Source organism: Polistes canadensis, unplaced genomic scaffold (assembly GCF_001313835.1).
Source record: "Polistes canadensis isolate GaletaPanama2010 unplaced genomic scaffold, ASM131383v1 scaffold_301, whole genome shotgun sequence".
NCBI classification, from domain to species: Eukaryota; Metazoa; Arthropoda; class Insecta; order Hymenoptera; family Vespidae; genus Polistes; species Polistes canadensis.
Window position 1 is genome coordinate 105404 of NW_014569848.1, and position 15831 is coordinate 121234.

The 15831-nt window shown below is 30.4% G+C and overlaps 2 protein-coding genes across 8 annotated transcripts; one reads left to right on the forward strand and one right to left on the reverse strand.

The window, feature by feature from the left end:
* The first annotated feature begins 3719 nt into the window (after nt 1-3719).
* On the forward strand, nt 3720-5856 carry LOC106791372 (growth hormone-inducible transmembrane protein-like). 2 transcript variants are annotated; one of them, XM_014756971.1, is made up of 5 exons: nt 3720-3828; nt 4047-4291; nt 4401-4512; nt 4797-5417; nt 5518-5856. In XM_014756971.1, exons 2-5 carry the CDS (start codon nt 4090-4092, stop codon nt 5600-5602), a joined length of 1020 nt encoding a protein of 339 aa, XP_014612457.1. In that variant the 5' UTR covers nt 3720-3828; nt 4047-4089; the 3' UTR covers nt 5603-5856. The 2 variants fall into 2 exon arrangements, with proteins under 2 accessions (XP_014612457.1, XP_014612458.1); XM_014756972.1 differs by lacking the exon at nt 3720-3828 and adding an exon at nt 3832-3948.
* A 58-nt stretch (nt 5857-5914) lies between these two features.
* On the reverse strand, nt 5915-14660 carry LOC106791371 (TBC1 domain family member 25). Of its 6 annotated transcripts, none has more exons than XM_014756965.1 (11): nt 14519-14660; nt 14358-14409; nt 13146-13446; nt 10912-11021; nt 10198-10293; nt 9931-10096; nt 8913-9570; nt 8278-8665; nt 7873-8196; nt 7373-7789; nt 5915-7245 (listed from the first exon to the last, which is right to left on the reverse strand). In XM_014756965.1, the coding sequence occupies exons 3-11, from the start codon at nt 13194-13196 to the stop codon at nt 6825-6827; spliced, it is 2631 nt and encodes an 876-aa protein (XP_014612451.1). In that variant the 5' UTR covers nt 13197-13446; nt 14358-14409; nt 14519-14660; the 3' UTR covers nt 5915-6824. The 6 variants fall into 6 exon arrangements, with proteins under 6 accessions (XP_014612451.1, XP_014612455.1, XP_014612450.1 ...); XM_014756969.1 differs by having other exon boundaries at nt 14314-14409; XM_014756964.1 differs by lacking the exon at nt 14358-14409.
* Nucleotides 14661-15831: the final 1171 nt, after the last annotated feature.

Consider the following 15831-nt stretch of genomic DNA (forward strand, 5'->3'; position numbering starts at 1 on the left):
ATATATATAATAATAAATACTAAAAATTATTCGTCATTTTCTAATAAATACTAAAATAATAAATACTAAAAATTATTCGTCATTTCATAAAGTATTTCGCGTTGATAACAGTATAATCATAAAACTATTATTTCATTTTTCATTTGTGTCTCTCTTTTTCATTGCTATCTTTAATTTTCAAAATCTCAACTTATTCAATTTATTTACAACAATTTACGAATAATATGTACCTTGTTTATTTTCTATGATAATTATTCGGTTTTTTAATAAATATTATATTACGTTTACAATCGAACGACGCGTATGTAATGATAAGAATTTTGATTTGTTATATTATTACACACAATATTAAATAATAAATAAAATATATATGATCATAATTGTATTGTTTAGAAACAAACCACCACCCCGTACGAGAGATATTTCTATTTATTCACAATGTTCCTTTTTTTAAATTATTTTATTTAAACTTACATCAAAAAACGTACGTGTTTGATAAATTGTAATCTTTTCGTTGTCCCTGTTTTTTAAGAACCCCCGAACGATTTATTTCAATGGCTTCTGTTTAAACTCTCCTTACACACAACCTCGTCGTATTTCTTCGTTACACCGAAAGAATCTTGTTACGAATCGTCGAAAAGAATTCTTTACAGTTTCCCCCCTTTACTATTTTTTTTTTCATGTTTACGCACAAAGATACCTCGTAAGAAGTTCCTATTTTTTTTTTTTTAAGTCGAGATGAGGTTTCCTCAGAACACTAGTCGTTTATGTTTTCTTTTCTTTCGTCTTAACTAATCGGATTATATCATTTCTAACGAACCGTGTTCTCAAATTTCACTCGATCGATGTGTCAAAATCTCTCTGGGGGGATGAAGGGAAAGGGAAAGGGGTGGGGAAGGCTGTTTCTTTTTTCTTTTGCTAAAAATAGAAAAATTAGTGGATCGAAAAGTAGTTTTTTACCTCCTCCTCCTCCTACGTGTGCGTATATAATACTCGTATGTGTGTATTTGTCTGTGTGTACGTGTGTGCATGTGTGTATCTGTTTCGTAGAAAGAGTCACGCGTCGATCGATCGAGTAACTCATCTTTGTGCGTTCCGCTTTGCAGCGTTGAACGCGGGTCCCTTCCTAATTAATACAGACTCTACCTTTGTTCGAGGTTAAAAAATAAAAGGGAAGAAAAAAAAAAGAAAAGAAAAGCAAGGAAAAGGAAAAGGGAAAAGAATATACGCGTTGACAACGTGTATCTTTTATATTTGATAGAATAATATTATTCCCGTTTTTCGTATCACGAATGAACATGGCTGCTTTTACGTAGATTCTTCAAATGCCTATAAACTTTACTGCAGTAACGGGAACAGTAACAGGATGTATGTTGGTGTTCTGCAATCGTGCTCACCATTATTAATGAATTCTTTTACAATAAACACTTGAAATCAAATTGTTAATTAAATATGTAAAAGTAAACGTTTTTTTTTATACGCGAGTATCGTATTTTATAATTAAAAAAAAAAACAAAAATAAGAGAAACAATGCAATTGAGATTGAAACGAATATATAGAAAATGGAAATAGAAATGTTAACATAGGAAATATATCGTTGGAATGATAAAATGATCATTTATGGGATTAGATTAAAATAGAAAATGACGATTTAAGAATACACCCACCCTTCTCAACCCTCCTATTCCCCCCCCCCCCGTTTAGAATAGTCGAGTGCTTTGCACCCTGTATTACTTCTATATGTCTGTCTATAGTCATAACGTCATAATATCTCGGACATATTTCTAACAATTTTCAAATAGCTATTATTACAAATAAAATCAATCTAACGAACTATGTTTTTTCTTCTTTTCTCCATAAACATCATTTTTTATTCGATATATTAATATACAATTAATATAATTCATTATTAAATAAATGAAACAAAATTGTTACTTACGTTATCTGTGGTTACCAGTAATAGACAATGCGCAATCTTTTGATTAATCAATCGAATGCACGAATCCTTAGATTTATTTAAAAGATATTAGATTGAAATATCTATGATCCTAATTTTCGTATTCGATCATTCCACAAAAATTCAGACCACGAGTCTGAAAACGATTGGATGATGATGATGTTTTTTTTTTTTTTAATAAATCGATACACAATTATATTCACGAATAATGTTTTTCTCACGTTTATCGAACTCTAACAATGCGATATAATTAAAAATATATTATTTCATGGAGGATGAGATACGAAAGATATTTAGTGATGGTTCAAAGTGAATAGAAAGGAGAGAATTTCGCGAGAAGAACGGGAGCAAACTGAGAGAGAGTATATAAGCTCAATGTTCGATCTCTCTATTACTTTCTCTCTCTTTCTCTCTTATATACATACATACACACACACATTTACTTTCTCTCTCACCCTTCGTCTAATATACGCCGCGCATGCGCGTGAATTCCTCGTGGGGTTGTTGGCGGTACTATTCTACGGAATCGGATCGAATATTTTTTCCTTTATTTCCTTTCTTTCTCTTTTCTTTGGGCATTCTTTTTTTTTTTTTACCTCTTTTCTTTCCTTTTTTTGTTTTGTTTTTCTTCCCTCCCCCCCTTCACCTCATCAATAGCTTTTATCCTATATTCATCTCATTTTAATCTTTCTCTCTATCGTTTCTCATTACTTTCTTGTTTTTTCTTTTTTCTATTTTCTAATTCCCAAACGTAGAAATATTTTTCAAATGGATAGAATATCAATCGGAGAATGTTTTCATGAACGAATTATAAGTTAAAAGAGTAAAGCGTTGTATATATATATTATTTTCTAATCACCGTTCATTGAACTAGTCCTCGTTCTGAACTAGTACTCAAGGATTTTAGACGAACATACGAACATTTTAATTGTTACGTACAAATGTAACTTCATTGATGTTCGAATTATTTTTCTTTTATTTATTTTTTTTTTTATATAAAATTCATGGTTTTCATTTTTAACGTTAATTCATTCGTGAAAAGAAATAATAGGAATGAATTATTATTTAATTCGATTGTGAAGGAATGTATACTAATTTGTTCTTAATTTGCATTTTGTCAAAATTCAATGTCGATTTTTTAAATGATTGATTAAATAGGCTTTGTTCTGTCGTAAATAATTGGCACCGTGAGTTTATACGTATCGAGTGGCCTAGAATCGTTGCCAGCTTTGTCGAAGGACTCTGTCAATCCTTTAAATTGAAAGACAATTTAAAAAGAAACGTTTTAAAAAGAAAATTAAAATAATACAATAATCTCGTGAGATATATATATATTTTTTTTTATACGAATATAATGATACTTCAGTGTTTTATGCGTATACAAATTTATGTAAATTATGTTAGAATAAATTTTGATATTGCATATTAAAAAATTAGAAATATCATAATTCTAAATAGAAAATATTGATTTAGTTCTAACACTTGTCGTTGATGCGACGTGAAGTAAACCCAGAGTTGGTTCTAATCGATCGTGTATGTTGTTTCATGGGTTCGATATATATCGTTTTTTGTTTGGCGGGAAATTTGAATTTAATCTAACTATTATTTTCAAATTAAACTATGTATAGATATAATATATTAATATATTTATATGATAATAAATTAATATAATATTTAAATGAAATTTATATTTATTCTTCGAATTATGATTCATCTATATTAATTATAAATGAATTATGTTCGAGAAATTTCATCGAGTAACTGCGCATGCGTCGTTAACGACTAATCGAGCATCACGTAGCAATCGGAAACAGTTGCATCCATCTATCGTTCGTACAATTTCGATTCAGGTTGCATCGTTATTGCATCATGTAAGTAAATTGCATATTACATTTTTTAGAATAACAGTATCTTAACTGTTCACAAATTATTGTTCTTAATTTCAACGATTTCATTCGATTACGCGAGTTTTTGTTGGAATCAAATAAATTGTACGTAATGCAAATGGCAGTATGAAATAATGTGTTTTATGTGTGGATAATTTATTTACGTTTAAAAAATTAATTTTGTGCTTTTATTTTTTTAACAGATATAATACGAGTGAATAAGTAAAAAAGACAAAAAAAAGCAAGATGATGTTGGCTAGAGTTTGTCGGGTGGGCATTTCCCCGACCATAGTAAATTTAATAAAAACTCCTATTACTTCAAAACCAATATTAAACAAAATCCAACCTTCGAGATTTTTCGCCAACGATGGACGTACTGCATTTACAAGAAGTGCACGAAAAGAAAAAACTTTTGCAGAACGATTATCACAACCAGCTACCGAAACACGTAAATATAATTTTCAATTATAACCTATAAATGAATTAAAAATATTCATTTAATTTTTTGTTCCTTTCTTATGTGTCTCATGGGTTTCTAATCGTTGATTATATTTTAGCAATGATGGTTGGAAAAGCTGTACTTGCTGGTGCTTCTGCATTTGGATTAGGTGCCCTTTGTTATTATGGATTAGGACTTGATAGTAGGCCTGGAGCCATAGACAAAGTACAGTATGTATATTCAGATTTATATTTAAAAGTAAAGCTTAAAGAATATTTGGACTCTAAACGTAGCACTTCAAATGATTAATAAAATCAAATAAATATCGAGAACTAATAAATTTGTAACCTAATTCTTATTTAGAAAAAGTACTATGAATTATTAGTTTTGTATTCAGTAGTGAAAAATTGTAATCAAAATATTTTACGGTCCTCTAAGATTGGAAAACAAATGGTACATCATCATGATAAACTAGTTAATTCTATGTTAACATAATTATTTTACTTTCTGACAGTTATTGGCCCGAGTACGTAAAAGAAAGAATTAGAACAACTTATATGTACTTTGGTGGATCTATCATCCTCACAGCAGCATCTGCTGCCTTGTGTTTCCGTTCTCCTACAATAATTAGACTTGTATCCAATCAAGGATGGATGGCAGTGGTCGGTACACTTGCAGCAGTGATTGGTAGTAGCATAATAGTACGAAGTATTCCTTACAAGGAAGGTTTTGGTGCTAAACAATTAGCATGGATGGGTCATGCCGGTTTAATGGGTGCTGTTATCGCACCAATATGTTTCTTGGGTGGCCCATTATTAACTAGAGCTGCATTGTATACGGCTGGGGTAATTGGTGGGTTATCGACTGTAGCAATGTGTGCACCTAGTGAAAAGTTTTTAAAGATGGCTGGTCCTCTTTCTATCGGTTTGGGAGTTGTATTAGTTAGTTCGCTAGGATCCATTTTCTTACCACCCACTACTGCTTTGGGTACTAGTCTTTATACTTTATCCGTTTATGGTGGAATAGTACTTTTTTCCATGTTCCTTTTATATGATACACAAAAAATTGTTAAGCAAGCAGAAGAATATCCTATGTATTACGACAGAAGTATGAAACAATACGACCCGATAAATAAGTAAGTATATTGTAAAAGAAGAAAATATTTAATGAATTTAATTTTGTTTCTATTTTGATAGGGTAAAATTAATTAATAACGTATTTGTTTTTATTTTCAGCGCTGTTTCTATTTACTTGGATACTATGAATATCTTTTTGAATATGATACATATTTTGTCAAATAGTTCTAGCGGTAGAAAATAAATGTTAGACAGACATTCCTAGATTTTTCTGTGAAATTATTTCAGTATTTCATGTAACATCTAAATTAAATTCTGATAAGCAATTAGGAATATTCAAATCGCTTATTTATTGCAATCTCTAGCACGAACTTAAATAATTATAATTTAATAAATTGATTTTTCAATGAATAAACAATGAAAATATAAAATTATAGATACTTATCTGATACATCTGTTATATAATGTATTTTAGAAAATAAAAGTGGGTGGCAAAAATGAATGTTTTTTTTTTTATAATTACGATATAATATTTAATAAAAGTCTATAATATAAATAGAGATAAAATTAAATGCACTTTATTGTCGTTTCTCAAGCATAACCCGTTTGAGAACAAATTAAGAGTTGTAGCCGCTAAAATAGTTTTAAGATACATATTTTACAGATTTAAGCTAGAGGGAGGATTTAATCCTAATTCGAGGTACGACCGAAAAGAGTATGTGTGTGTGTGTGTGTGTGTGTGTGTGTGTTTGTTTTTGTTCGCCGACAAAAAGGGTTCATCGACGCGGTGCTGATGATATTGTGCAATTCTTATTTGAGATATGATGTGTCGTGCGTAAGCAATCGCTTAGTTTCATAAACGGGGCTTATTATTTTTTAAATTTAAATTTAATATTTTCTCTTTTTTTTTTTTTTTGTAAATTTTAGATTTCTTTTAACGTATGTGCCTATTAAAAATCCGGCTAAGGCTGAATACCGTTTCAAGAAGGCACGCGTCGTCAAAATTCTACACATGTATAATTTCTATTAACGCGACGAATATTTGCGTCTTTGTTTTTTTTTTATTTTTTTATTTTTTATTTTTATATTCGTTCTTTTGTATCTAGTAAAATATTGCAAAAAGGGGACCGATGGGGTGGGTGGGTTTGAGTGGGCTGGGAATAGGAGAGCTTTCGATCAACGAGTGCTATGGAACAGTTTATTTTACTGGCATAGATTACACGTGCGCTTAAGGAATACGCAAGAGGAAAGAAGAGGATGAGATATGTGCGCGTTTAATAAGCCCCGTTCGAATTAGTTATGGTTTGCGTACGTAATAGAATATATTATGTTTTAATTATTCCACACGTACGTATTTGTCAATTGGAAGAACTCCATTGGGAAAATATGTTATCATTATTTTTGTGTTTCGTTTTTTTCCATTTTCTTCTTCCTTTCTTTCCTTTCTTTCTTTCTTTTTTTTCGTTTTAAACGTTCACACAGTCCGATTTGACAATAGCCGATGTCACGGAATGTCTTCTTAAATAACCGGCAAATAATTGTCTTGCCTGATTAAGTACTCTAATCACATTGTGTCGCCTAACCATTTTATCAAAATGCATTGCCATTTCGTTGTAATCCATTTGATTACGCATAACAAAGTCTCTGTGTTGTAACAATAATGTAATACACAAAAACATTAGGAAGGGATTACCACCGCCAAATTCGTTAGGTGGTGGTAATGAATTTTCTCCCGATTGATCCTCGCTTGTACCTGCTGGAATTAAATTTGTAAGTTCCGTAGCTTCCTCGCAATGTTCTTGAACCGTTTGTTTTGTTGGACTCTCTGGTGCTTCTGTATTCTGATGCCAACTTTCTGTACCCTCGCTATCCGATGCAGATTCAGATCTGTATAATGAAAATTAAGTTTTAATCATTTTGAACAAGTTTTTCTTACAAAATATTGCACACGCGGATATGATTTCAAGTGTTTAAAAAATATACAATTATACAAAACAATAATAATAATAACAACCTTGCATTTCGTTTGAGTAATCTGATAGGTGTTACGGATTTAACACCATTTTGATCTTCCAATATTTCTCCGTCGTATTCGAGATCAGCTTGTTCGTCTGGTGTAGCAGGGTGATGCTTTTGTTGCAATGTATGTAATGGATTTTCCCATACAAATACGTCCGCTACTGGACTACATCTAGCTAATTCCGTTTCCGTTTCGCTTTCTGCCAATTCGCTTTCTCGTTTCGATAATACGCAATCACATTGTTGTTCGCTCGGTGGCGAAGGACCAAAAACTTGTCGATCAAGTGACTCCAATTCCAGTCTTAATTCTCTAGTCATTGATGTAGTCATTGGGAAAAAATCAGTTGGATCATCCGGTGAACTTGGTTCGTCCCTGAGAACTCTGAGTACACCACTTTCGCTCGAAACTCTTCTGTGTATAAAAACAATCAAATATAATTTATATTTTTTTGTTTAATTAACAAATATATACATATATATATATATATATTGTACCTAAGTTCCGGCTCGGTATCGCTAGGCGTTACTTTATTTCTATTCAAGCTAGTGAAATTTAAAAATTCGTTCAAATTCTTGACAACCCTGACGCACTTTTTTTCCGGAGTATCAAATTGATCGTTAACTTTAATTTGATCTTTATTTTGCAGAGACAATCTATCTTTCAATTCCATTAAATTAACCCGTTTTGTTTTTCCGGATAAGTTTCCAGATAATGAATCAGTACTGTAACATTTTTCAGTGGATTCAGAATTACGACGATTTTTAGTCGTGGTCAAATCATTTTCCGGTTCCGAGGATGTCTCATACGGGGAATTCGATCTAAGGAAGTATCGATTATATTTAATAACGATTATTTAACAATTGTTTAATATTATAATAATATAATAGAAATAAAACTACCTTTTAGTGTCACCGTTTCTTTCCAATGTTGATTGCATTACCGATTCTTCCATGCTGATATTTTTTCGTTTTCCATTAGCGGCAATACTGGCCGATGAACTTTGCCGTCTAATCGCGCATACTTTTGTATAAGCATTCTCACGTATGTGTTTAATATTAGGACTAGGAGGTGGGGAGGGTGGTGGGAAGGGTACTTCAGCGAGATTAAGTTCACCGTTTGGTGGTTGGGCTGGAAGTGCAGCCCAAAGTACTTCTAACATTCTCAAAGCGTCATCCAAGGCAAATTCTCGTTTCATTTCTAATAAAAGCCACCGATAACAAAATAAAAGATCGTCAGCTTGATGTGATTTCAGATAAGCGTAAAATTCTGGATCGTAATGTTGTAAACCTAAAATAAGAAAATTGGATATATATATAATCGTATATATATAAATGTAATTTTCTAAATAATCAGTTGTTTCTCTCGTCCAAAAATACAATTCTTAATGAGAAGGTATCATCACAGGGAACTTGGACATAAAAAGAAGTAGAACTTAATTTAACTAAGTTGTATGTTTTGTCCCTTTATTCGTCCCTTCTTTAGCAACTTAATCTTTATAGTTCTAAATAATATTAAAACTAAAACAAAATAATACCTTCGGCAAGATGAGCAAACTTGGTCGTCATCGCGATACCGTCCAACATAAAATTATCTTTTAATCTTCTCATAAGAGCACAAAGACAAATGTAAGCTTGAGCTTCGTCTCTCATGGTGACTAGAAGTGGTGATGCTAAATCACTCATACCTTGACAATAACTAACACTCGGATGGTTCAAAGCATATGTAGTCAATATATTGAACAAACTTGCCGTGTTTTGATTGTCATCCGAACCACCATAAAATTTATGATGTCTGTCAGTTCTAAGAACATCTTTTCTAACCATACTAGTTACGTATCCAAGATCACCAACGTTTTGACCCTTTTGTACCAATACTCGCCACCTTTCACGAAGATTTTGATATTCCTGTGCTTTTCTTTTCATATAATCCATTCTTTCACGTCCAGACATACCTTCGGGATAAACATTTAGAATATGTTTCCAAACGACTTTACGTAAACTTGGTTCGATCCCACCGAAATAAATAACTGCCCTTAATTCTTTAGAATGTATCACCTGACCGATGGGATCTAAGAAACGACGAAATTCCGCATCCATCAATGGTGGCCTTGGTGGTTGAACACTTTGTTGGTGTGAAGATTCCTCGCTCAAATTACCCAATGCTCGTTGTACCATGTTCAATGTTCTTTCCATCTGTTAATAATTTAACTAATTTCAATGATATAATCAAATATATTATATATAATATATTTATTAATCAATATATAATAATTTACGAATTATCACGACGTATTTTAAGATTTCATTTGAATATATTGAATATATATTAAAGATTTGATTTGAAAAATGTGTGCTCTTTAATTAAATAATATACTGTAAAGTTTGAAATATCGAATAGTCGAATAATTGATAGGTTGTTTAACTTCTACTACCTGTGATTAAAGGGTTCAATATTTAACTCGTTGTTTTATAATTATCCTAATGATAATTGTATTGATTATAAAAATTCTAACAAAATAATACACTTATGAAAGTTTATTACTTTTTACTCGCCTTATTCATTATGAGGCCGGGTAACTTTGGTGTTTTATAAGGAAATCCAGTTTCCTGTTGTCTTGTTGCCACTTCCTGTGCATTCTGTTCCCAATAACAGTCGCAATCGTCAGTTTCACCGAACGGCTTCAAATTCACTTGCAGATAGAGGTAAGGTTCTGAAGCACTGAGTGGATATTTTTTAAAATAAACTTTGTCACAGTTGTTATTTTCTTTTTTTATTTTCTTTTGTTTGTTTCCCAAAAAACTTATTATCTTTTATTTTACCTGATAAACGCTGCATCCAAATCCCAATCCGAGAGGAGGAACAAATACGTCTCCGTGCCATAATCATCTATCGCCCGATACGAGACTGTAAATTCTCTGTAATACGAAGGAAGAAAAAAAGAAAAAAGAAAAGAAAAGAATAGAAAAAGGAAAACGTTTGTTTTATAATCGGGTAAGTGTCTTTATATTATGCTATTTATATTTTATTATATAAGATTTTATCATCGGTATTATTATCCTTGTTTTTCTTTTTTTTTTTTTTTATACTCATCGAACGAAGGTATTCTTCTATTGAAAAAGTATTCGTATTTTTGTTTTGTTTTTTAAAACACTTATTTTTTTACATTTCTTATATTTGTATAATACATATGGTAATGATAGAACATTTTTTTTGATCATTTAGAATGTTTTATTATTTAAAAATAAAAATTAATCATAACTTATATCTATATATATATAAATCTATTTGTGTTAAATTAACATTTGGTAATTGGTTTAAATAATAAAACGAAGTGTAATTATTTGAAACGATAAATCAAATGTTTTATTTATCATATTATATTATAATCGTTTTTCAAAAATCAATGAAAGAAAACAAATATAATATTGAATTGGCGAATTTGTAATGAACAATTATTAAAATTTGGCTTTTTATATATAGCAGAAGATATTTTCAATTAATTTTGATAAATCATAAAAATCATATAAACTTACCCTTTGATATCGAATGCTTTGATTAGTATACTTTGAAGAACTTCGATCGATGTTATTTGTGGATCTACACTGAATTTTCGATATTCCGGTTGGTGTCTGGTCTCGCATTTCTATTCAAAAGAACAAACAACAACAAAAAAAGAGAACAGGAAAATGAAATAGAAATTATTCGCAATCGTGATATCCTTTTAAAATCGTAATCCCGTTAATCATTTTGATATAAGTGTCACGTTTATGTCAATGTGTGAATAAAAATTTTATATATATATATATATGCACATAGAGAAGTATACACAGTTACGATTTAACAAACGTATCGATTTATTTTTTGTTTAAATAATTAAACAAATATTACTTTGAATAATATTATATATAAATAGATATTTTTCTTCTTCTTCTTTGAAATAATATCTCGTATATATTTTTAAAAATATCCAGAAATCAATTATATCACGAATTGAAAATCATTTTACTAACGTTTTCGAATAATCCGAGTTTATAAATTGATTTTAATCATAGATATATAATTCAATGATTTAGGTCAACAACTTGAGTTGTATTTTTCTAGCTTAACCTTGTCGCGATTATCAATCCCCGTAACACGTGACATTTGAATTAGTATTTAGAAAAGGTTCCTAGATATGTGTTTTCATTTTTAATTAAATATACTATATATAAATATCTCGCGAATAATTATTAAAATGCAACGTAAGTTAAATAATCAACATTTGTTATTTAGTATTTTATTAAATATATATTATTATATAACATATACACGTTTATTTCAGACTTTCCATTAATACATTCAACATACCGATTGAAATATTATAAATAGAAAAACCAGTTTTATAGTTAGTACAATAAATACATGCATTGAAAACCGGTTAAGATTTGAATCATTTCAAATTCAATCAAATCAATATTTTCTTTCTTATTTCTTTCAAAAATCCAACTACTATATTAAAATTATTTAGATTTAATTAATAAAAACCTGAAAATAGTTAATAATTGAAACTTGAACCGGTCAATTCGCAATATTAAAGATTCTGGATACGATAACAAACAAAAAAATGATGTATACTGAATTGATTCAATGATTTATTATTTTTTATTTTATAAATCCTGTTCAAAATTTTATAATTTATCTTTACGAATGGTTATCGCGTATCTCTAACAATTTTTCATGGTATGGATTGAACGAAAAAGATGCAAAGTTAAAAAATTGTTGCACGTACTCGATAAAAAAAAAAAAGAAAAAAGAAAACCGCGAAATAAAATGTAGGTGAGTAGATATAATATGTGCATATATATATATATATAATATAAAAGTAAAGGAAGGTATTTGAGCTTAGAGAACTCGTTTCCTAAAAGGTTTTCCATTTACACATTAACACAGTTTAGTAGGAGGGTAGTAATATGATGGTAGTAGTAGTAATGTAGCATAGAAAGGCGCTAATTTCGGATCCTTAACGAACTTTGCACGAACCTTTACGTACGTACATATAAGTAAGTTCGATCGATATAATATAAACCGAATAATATTTCCTTAATATTTTTCCACGAAGGTCGACAATTTTTTTTTTTTCACCTATAAAAGTTAACGAATTAAAAAAAAAAAAAATACAACCAAATATAAATTAATGCAGCTTTATTTTTTCACTGACCATGTTTTCTTTTCTTTTTTTTTTTTTCTTTTTTTCGAAATACTCAATATATGCGTACACGTAATTAATAATAATAATTACAAACGAGACGTCTGAACGTTTTTAAATAAATACAAAATAAGAAGAAGAAAAAACAAGAAGAATATAAATTTTATCAAAAACCAACACCAACTGCAGACAGTTTGTTAAGACTCATTAATTATCATCATCCGATGATTATCTAGAGCTCGTAATTATTCCACTTGTGTGTCCCGTTATAAACTTATAACATTAGATCCCAATGGCGTAGGCAAGCGTGTATCTTCATTTAAAAAAAAAAAAAAAAAAAAAAAAAAAAATGGAAAAAGTGCGGGAAAGTATGAAATGCAAAGTAATTAATTCGTGCGATTGGTTAACAATTTTTCTAGTATTCGCAATAAATGATCGTTACACTTATATTTTTTTTAAAAAAAAAAAAAAAAAAAAAAAACCCAATCTCCATTATACGGTGTTTCAAACTGCACGTACACATTTGTTTCATCTTAATAGTAAAGAACAAACAATAATTGTGTGTTGCTTTTTTTTTCTTACCTTGACTTTGACACGTACGGCCTCCCTAGGACATGCGAACATGTTCGACATCGATTAAAAAGAAAAAGAAAAAAAAGGAAAAGAAAAACACACACACCACCACCACCACCACCACACGCACAGAAGACAAAAGTTGCACGTTTCCTGATTTTCTTTAGCGAAGGTGAGTGGGTGGGTGGTTGGGTTGGTTGGTTGGTTGGAGGAGATTTATCAGGAGGGGAGACAAGCCCCTCACGAATACGTCACTGCAACGTCGGTTACGAGATGTTCCTTTTTGATGCGGAAAGCAAACATCGTCGTCCTGGAACAGCACCAATCGACATTTCTCTCTCTCTCTCTCTCTCTCTCTCTCTCTCTCTTTTTCTATCTCTTTGTCTTTCTCACTCTACTTAATCCACTCCCATTTCATCCTTTTCTCGTTAAAATACTTCCAAATGTTATCTCTCTTAAAATCCAATTAATTATTTTTGTTTTGACACCAAAGTAAGAAAAAGACAAAATATCATTTGCAATAATTTGATTAATTGATCTCACAACCTTTTTCTTTTTTTCTTTTTTTTCTAATTTAAGGATACACTTATATTTTGCATTCAGCACAGAAACAATACGTCATATTCATCATCGGTAATTGCAAATTGTTCGTTACTATGAGTGATTTTTAATCCATCGAACAAATGGGAACCAATTTATATGTGTACTGGTATCTAGAAAAATATTAATTGGAAGCAATATATATATATATATATATATATACTTGGTTAAGATTAATTAAAGAAAAATGTTGAGAAAGATAGAGATAAGAGGAGAGATAGAGAGAAGGAGAGAAGGAAAGAGAGAGAGAGATAGAGAGAGATAAAAAAAAAAAAATAGAGGACATTGACACACTCGAGGACTTTCTCGAGGACTTCATCGAAATAGATTTCGCGTTCAATGTCGGCTTTTTAGATTCAGTTCAGATAACTAACTACTTTCTCTCTCTTTTTCTTTTTTTTTAATTATCTGATAGAAAATTTCAGACAATTTGTTTTAACTACAACTTAACGAGATACTTATTCTTTACTTGTTTCAATTTTTAAATATGTTATATTTTCTTTTCTTTCAATTATCATCCATCACAAATTCATTTTTATTCGAGTGTCTTTTTATCTCTCTTTCTCTCTCTTTCTACCTTCTTATTGTGTTCTCTTTTATATAGGGAAACAGTAGTAATACACTGCACGGAATTATAGTTAACACTTCTTCTTCTTCTTCTTCTTCGTTTATGCTATAGTCGTTGTACAACACGTTGTTGATTAGGTGATATTTAATTTTGTTCACTTGTGCCAAGTAACACGGATCTTTAACTTTAGTTACTTACTTACATACTTACTTACTTAAATGTTAAATGCCAACAAAGAACTAACTTAGCGCACGCACACACATACATACACACAAATGATCTCTTGAACCATATTACTTGTCCAACGATGACAGAAATACGGCCTGGCATTTAATATCAATTGCGATGAATCGAAACTCGTTCGAGAAAATCAAACTGCCGTTGTCTGAACATGCTGAGTATCGATTAAGAGAGTGAAATAAGGAGGGGGTGGGGTTGGGGGGAAGCTAGGAGGAAGATATTCCAAGATGGAGCCACACGTTGATTAAAGATTTTTTTTTCTTTCCAAACTACGATTCGTCTACTGATTTGTATTCAATTTTTTCTTGTTGTATCTTTCTTCCTTCCTTTCTTTTTATTTTTTTTTTAATTGCACACGTTTCATTTTGATAGGCTCGTTTTCTTATCGTCATACGTTTCGACCTCGTCGATAATTAAAAGTTGAACAAAACTTCGATTGTATTCTCTCGTACGTTTCTCGATTTATAATCGATTACGTTCGTTAGTTTTCGAATTTACCGCCGATGGGAGCACAGTGGTTATCGCATTAGCGGTAAAATTCGAATTTCATCGACAATTTGTCTTTATTTCATATCAATGGTATCATTATTGATGTAATGTTAACTTGTATTTAATTAATTCGATAAAAATTGTTTGGAAATTTCGCGAATATTATTCCATGTTGAAGATGGTACCATCAAAATGGCGCCCATTGAACTTCGGTGCCAAACATTAAATAACATTTACGTTTGTTTGCATTCGATTAATTACATTTTAAAGTATATAATACGAGTGCATTATTACGAGTAATTATTAATCAATAAATAATTGTACAATATTTAAATGAATAATTCGAAAATAATGATAATCATTGATCAATAATTTTATAGTATGAGCTGCCATCTGGTGTTTGGTACGAGAATGAATGATACACTTGTTGGACTCTACCAAGCTTATGCTGTCACTTAGCGTCAAATATAAGAACTAGTATGAGTACATCGATATTGTTTGCTGATTTGATAAGAAAATACATTTAAAAACAATTATTTTTATTTCTCCCCCCGCCCCCCATTCCCCAATTATTTTTGTTAGTCAGAATAAAAAATACAATTATCTGACTACAATTCCTACGATGTTGTTGATACATTACACGTCCGGGTTGTAAATATCGTAATATACCGGTTTTTAAAATAACACCAATTACATAAATCTTTGTAAATTTGATCGTAACGCATTCTGTTGACTTGTTTTCTTCATACTTGTTTTTTTTTTTTTTTTCTATTATTATTTGTATGAAAATATGAAATG

Excerpts from the sequence above, each read along its gene's own strand:
- LOC106791372 (XM_014756971.1), top strand. The coding sequence starts at position 4,090 with ATGATGTTGGCTAGAGTTTGTCGGGTGGGCATTTCCCCGACCATAGTA. Across the intron at positions 4,292-4,400 it reads ACAACCAGCTACCGAAACAC|CAATGATGGTTGGAAAAGCT; the intron begins GTAAATATAATT and ends ATTATATTTTAG. Across the intron at positions 5,418-5,517 it reads CAATACGACCCGATAAATAA|CGCTGTTTCTATTTACTTGG; the intron begins GTAAGTATATTG and ends TTTTATTTTCAG.
- LOC106791371 (XM_014756964.1), bottom strand. The coding sequence starts at position 13,196 with ATGTCGAACATGTTCGCATGTCCTAGGGAGGCCGTACGTGTCAAAGTC. Across the intron at positions 11,022-13,145 it reads CCGTACGTGTCAAAGTCAAG|AAATGCGAGACCAGACACCA; the intron begins GTAAGAAAAAAA and ends TCTTTTGAATAG. Across the intron at positions 8,197-8,277 it reads AGAAACGGTGACACTAAAAG|ATCGAATTCCCCGTATGAGA; the intron begins GTAGTTTTATTT and ends ATACTTCCTTAG.